The sequence below is a fragment of the Aythya fuligula genome, chromosome 11 (assembly GCF_009819795.1).
Source record: "Aythya fuligula isolate bAytFul2 chromosome 11, bAytFul2.pri, whole genome shotgun sequence".
NCBI classification, from domain to species: domain Eukaryota; kingdom Metazoa; phylum Chordata; class Aves; order Anseriformes; family Anatidae; genus Aythya; species Aythya fuligula.
The window spans coordinates 10,490,438-10,495,989 of record NC_045569.1 but is presented as its reverse complement, the minus strand read 5'-3'; the positions used below and the strand labels follow the sequence as shown (position 1 = coordinate 10,495,989).

The 5,552-nt window shown below is 49.2% G+C and overlaps 1 protein-coding gene across 1 annotated transcript; it reads left to right on the top strand.

The window, feature by feature from the left end:
* The first annotated feature begins 1,466 nt into the window (after positions 1-1,466).
* TERB2 (telomere repeat binding bouquet formation protein 2) lies at positions 1,467-5,552 on the top strand. Its single transcript, XM_032194977.1, has 7 exons — positions 1,467-1,530; positions 2,180-2,261; positions 3,679-3,824; positions 4,087-4,148; positions 4,605-4,714; positions 4,809-4,900; positions 5,407-5,552. Exons 1-7 carry the CDS (start codon positions 1,467-1,469, stop codon positions 5,550-5,552), a joined length of 702 nt encoding a protein of 233 aa, XP_032050868.1.

Here is a 5,552-nt window from a genome sequence, read left to right as displayed (position 1 = left end):
GGGTGGCTGTACAAAACACACGTCACCCAGCCTGGGACAGCAGAGCTCGCCCAAGCCACTGCAGAGCTCAGCTTGCAAGGTCAACCATGCTCTGAAGATCAGCCATCCCCACCAGTGGTAGAAGATAGTCTGGGAAGGAAGACAAGGTTGGAAATTCCCCTCCAGAGATCCCTGTGGAGCAGCATAGCCTGCTGCAAGAACTCAAGGTGGCTTGAGCCACAGATGGTGTTCTGGCCTCCTCTGATTCAGGGGGAGCCACCAGGTACCTGCCACCACCCTGGCTTCCCCTTTACTGGCTGCAAATGCATCACAGGGTGATGGCTGGGTGTCTTGCACCAACAGGAAAACCTCCTCCTAATTAAGAAATTGGCTCCGCACAAGCTGAAAACGCTATGGCACAGGTGGTGCAAGAAGACCACATTGCTGAAGGAAACATCCAACAACATCATGCTGCACTAGGGAAGTCGTTGCCCTGATTGCATCTGTGGGCTTTTTGTGGTATTACTTAGGAATTATTTTGTCAGCATACTCAAAAATCCCCTTTCTGGGGAGTATGATGCATGACAGTCCCAAAGGCTGGCAAATTTGGGGATCATTTCTAGAAAAAAGTTCTCTGTTTGAGGGGGGTCCAGCCGGGGGGGTGGTGGGTGGTGGTCCAGAGATATCTGGGATGTACTTGCACTACTGCTGCAGTTTTTTCAGTGCAAGTTCCTAGGGGGTGGAATTGTCGAGGGATATCTTGGCAAGTATGAAGCATGAAACAAGCCTCATTTGTGCTTTATGAATTGTGAGCAGTTTTGCTGAAAGCAAGCTGTTTCCCAGATCAACCAAGTATGTGTTTTTAGAACGGGTTACTTCTTCAATGTCGCGTCACCTTAGAGTCTCTGACACTTCATCAGTTCCTGCATGACAGGGAGAAAAAAACAAAGGGCTCAGGTAAAAGAGGAGGGGAAAAATCTTTCAAGACACAGCTGAATATAGACGTCCTCCAGGAACAGTGAAACACCAAACAGAAAAGTGAAAAACCAAACAGAAGAGATGCTGGTGCACCTCCAAATGCTTATCTTTATGTCTTCAGATTGTGTAAAAAAATGATGAAAAATGAGTATGAATCAAAGATCAGGGCTTTCTGCTTCACCTTTCAGTATGGCTGACGCATCACTTGCCTGTTTGGGGCACATTCAGCTCTGTTCAGGTTTCCAGAGGTGTCACCAGCCGGGCTACGTCATGAAGCATTTCTGGAGGACGTGGTGGTCAAGCCTTGTACAAAAACCTACCTCAGCTGGTTAAAAAGTCCCACTTGACCCACCTGTGTGCCTAACTGAAACCACCCTGAGCTATTTTGGGGCTCCAGAGGCACTCAGAGCCCTCAGCAAGTCCCTCCCTGCCCGGCTCCCCTCAGCGTTTCCCGCCACCGCCATTGCCCCTCAGGCTCCTGCCTCACCACCCCTCAGGGCTTCCCTGCCATGTTTCAGGGCCGCCGTGCCTGGTTCTCCCGCAGCGTCCAGCCCAGCCCTCAGCAGCTGTGGGGTGAGCCCTCAGTGGGGCAGGGACCCCCTGTGAGGAGCCCAGGATGGGTCACGGGGAGACCAATGGCTGTGGGGCCCATAATGGGGCCTGGTCTGGGACACCCCGGGTGCACTGGAGTGTGAGGGGACATGTTTGGGGTGTAGTGATGGGTGTGGGGACAAGGGGTAGGTAGTGCCCCACATTGGGGTGGTGGGGGGACACACTGGGGTTGGGGGGCACATTGGGGGACACGGGGATGTTTTGGGGTGTGGGGACACATTGGGGTATGTGGGGAAACACAGGGTCTGGGGACATGTTGGGGTGTGTGGGGATGTCGTGGGGTGTAGGGGGACTCATGGGGCGTGGGAGGCACACTGAGGTGTGGGGATGCATTGGTGTGTTGGGGTGTGGGGGGACATGAGGGGCACACTGGGATGTGGGTGAACACACTGGGGTATATGGGAACATGTTGAGGGTGTGTGGGGACATGGAGTGTGTGGGGGGACACAGGGGTGTGTGGAAATGTGTTGGGGTGTGTGGAAATTCTTTGGTGTTGGGGGGTGTGTATTTAATCCAATGTGGGGACAAATTGGGTTCTGACGATGTCGGGGTGTGTGGGTACACACTGGGTTGCCTCCCGTCATCCTCACCCCTGTTCTTCCTCCTGCAGTGGCTGGCGGGGGGCTGCTCACCCGCTGGCAGGATGCTGACTACCTCTTCAGCTGCGATGCTGCCCACCCTGACACCCTCAGGTTGTCCCTCTCCCCAGCTGTCCCCCCCCGCTGCCACCTCCTCACTGTCTGGCACATGCTCGGGAAGTGCCCCTGGTCACTGTTAGCCCCCTCCATCGTATGCGTGACACGCTGGAGAGGCTCAGCCATGCAGCTATGTAGCGACAGCAAAAGTAAAAGCACAGATAACGATAACAGTTGTGTTAGCCCAGTATTTAATGGGTATAAACATCCTCTGCAGGTCAGGGTGGTGTTCTGGAAGTGCCTTGTACAGTTCCTGCTGTGGTCTGCTGGGGTTTTACTCTTAGTCTGCTCTGACACAGAGCTCATGCATGTGAAAACCTGCACCTACAATAAAGTGTGTCTAGAGCTATGCCAAACAAAACATAAAATGACTGTGAAAATAATGCAGCTTTCCATGCATGAGGCTGGCTTCAACCCAGCACTGGGGACGGTGTTGTGAGAAAAGGACGGTGCTGATACTGGCATAGCTTTTTGTGTGGGAAGCAGAGCAAGGTAGGAGCTGATAAAACTGCATTCACACTCCAAGTAGTACTAGCAAAAATAAAACCCACCTACACTTAGTGCTGGTACAAGACCTCTGCACAGAACCAACTGATAAAAGCTTTTAATTGTGCAAATCGAAGTAATGGTGCTGCTTTGTTCTCGCTACCTTTGACCTGACATGCTAGAAAAGCACAGGGTCTAAAACAGAGCTGACACCATCCCCAAGGCCATGGGGTAAACAAGGAAGTAACCACAAGAAAAGAAAAAGAAAAAAAAAAAAAAAAAAAAGGCAGGGCGGAACTTTGTGACAGCAAGCCTGGAAACGAGAATAACCCAGCAGGAAAAGAGTTGAATTGATATTTTCCTTCTGTTTCATATAAAAATAATAGAGCTCGATAATGTTTTTACAGGAGAACTACAGAAGTAAGAGATTATTCAGGATCTTCCTCCACCTAGTGAATAGCTGTGTAACTTATCACGCAAATATATTTATGTGAAAGGGAGCGGTTTCTCCTGATCCTCTGCACCAGGCTTTCCTAGTGGCTGAAAGCAGGTTGTTTTAACACATTATTGCTTAGAACTGGCTTAGATTTTGTAAGCCTTCAGACACCGAGGCCAGCTTTGGGAGTGGAATCCAGCAGATCCTAAAACAGAGCCCTTCCTTCAGCCACAGCATTGCCTGGCACATCCTGCTAGAACAGGACGTTGCTGGTAGAGTCTCAGAAAATAACAGCTTTTCCTTGGGTACTTTTTCACCCTGCAAAAAGGCAAAAACATCCAAGCAGGTCAGTTTTAATGACAGCACACATCCTTTCACACTTGTTTTACCCAAAGCTGCCCCCTAGCCCTGTATCTCCAGATTGATCGAAGCCAAAGCTATTTCTGTTCTGCTTTTATTTCAGGCTTACCTTCAGGAACCATTCTTTTTCAGGATACATGAGAGCCAGGAGTACTTGGATGGCAGAGCTACAGTTTTCCATTCCTGCTACCTCTCTGCCTGGGCAAACACCAGTGCAGAAATGAAGGAGTCAGTGGTTCTGGGCCACTTCATTCTGCCTCCTGCCTGCCTGCAAGAAGGTGAGGGAGAACATCAGGTGGCTGCTGCGCTCTGTATTCCCCAGTACACACAGGGATGCCAACTGGCATCAATCCTTGGTCCCCTGTGCCCTGAGGGTGGGGGATTTCCTTCTGCTGGGAGCAATTCTTCCTCCCTGAGGCTGAGGAATTAATGCTCCATCTATTATACTGTTAGGGAGCAATGCCACTCAGTGAGCTCCTGCACCACTGGGCAGTCTTCTTATTTCGTGCTTTTACAGTCATTTAATTTTGTTCACGGTAGAAATCAGAAGAAAAATTGGTGGCTTTATTTGGGAGCAGATGGATGATTCCCTTGCAGAACAGGTAAGATGAGAAATACTGCAGGAGGTGGTGTAAAAATCAGTTGTAGCAACTGGTTTTCATCCCGGACCCTCAACCCAAATACAGGATGAAATGTTCTTGCACTTGTTGCGCTGCATGTGTCCCTCTCAGTGTGACAACCCAGGGACAAAACACTGGCACATGCAGGAGGGATTTTCTCTCTTGCCCACGCAGGCACCCGGTCTGTACATCCTTCTGGGGACTGCCTGTTGCTGAGGTCCAAGTCCAGCCCTTTTGGTGCAGCATTTTCTTTCCCCATGACAATTCCTACTGTGTGCTGTCTTCTTGGAAGGATTTCTCAGTACTTTTGAATCAAAATTCATCATAATCTTTATAACTTTATTGTAAAATATGCTGGCAATCAGAATTTCTAAAACTGCCTCAAGGCAAATGGGCTCAGGGCACAATTCTAAACGAACTCTGTGCTGACACCAGCAGAGACCTAACAAAGATCTTCAACCTAATGAAGATCTGCCAGATGAAGCAGAGATGGTGAGAAAAGACTGCAAGCAAGATGTGAGGGAGGATGTACGGAACCTGTCTGAAAGGTATTTCTGGCCTTGATGGTAGGATTTGGATATGCCTTTGCCTTTCAGAAGATATCCAACATGAAGGAAATAACATCTTTCTCCTCCAATACAGCAGTGAAGAAAACCCAGGCTCCAGAGCATCAACCCAGGGGGAATTTTCATACCATGCACTTAAGGAGTACCCGATGAATAACATGGTGACAGGTAATGTGTAGCATAGGTAGCCTTGTAACAAGTGGAAAATATGCCCCAAAACAGCTGTGGGTACTGATGAAGCCATACACGCCCCTTGGGATTGCTCTTTCCCCCCTTACTCTTACTGGACTCAGAAATGGCTACAGGTTTCACCTGAAAGATTGTCATTTTTTGTTGACACTGCTCATTTCTGATGGAAACTGCTTATTGCTCATTGTCCTAATTTGCATGGCACGTGCAAATATCAGAAGTGGTGCGGCAGTTGTGTCAGGTAAGAAGGTTGAGCTTCCTGGGTGGTAGATCGGAGCCGTTTCCCTAGACATTATCTGACACCAATTTCCAGTCATTAGAATCTTGAGAGCGCAACCAGCCTTTGCTGTAATTCCGAGGGCACAGCTGGAATTGGTCCCCTCCCCTCAGCACTGCTCATTTTCCATAGTTCTAATTTCAGCTGAGAAATGAGAAATTAGGTAGCTCAGGGCTCCCACAGTGAGACCAGCACTTTCCATTCCCAGGCTACACCTCTGCTCGCGACATGAAAAAGTACGTCGGAGAGCTACGTGATTTCATTCCTGGCACCTCGGGTTACGCAGCATACTGGATTCAAAACGAAATCAAAGTTTACTCTGATGTGAAAACTAAAATGAAAAGAAAATTGTAA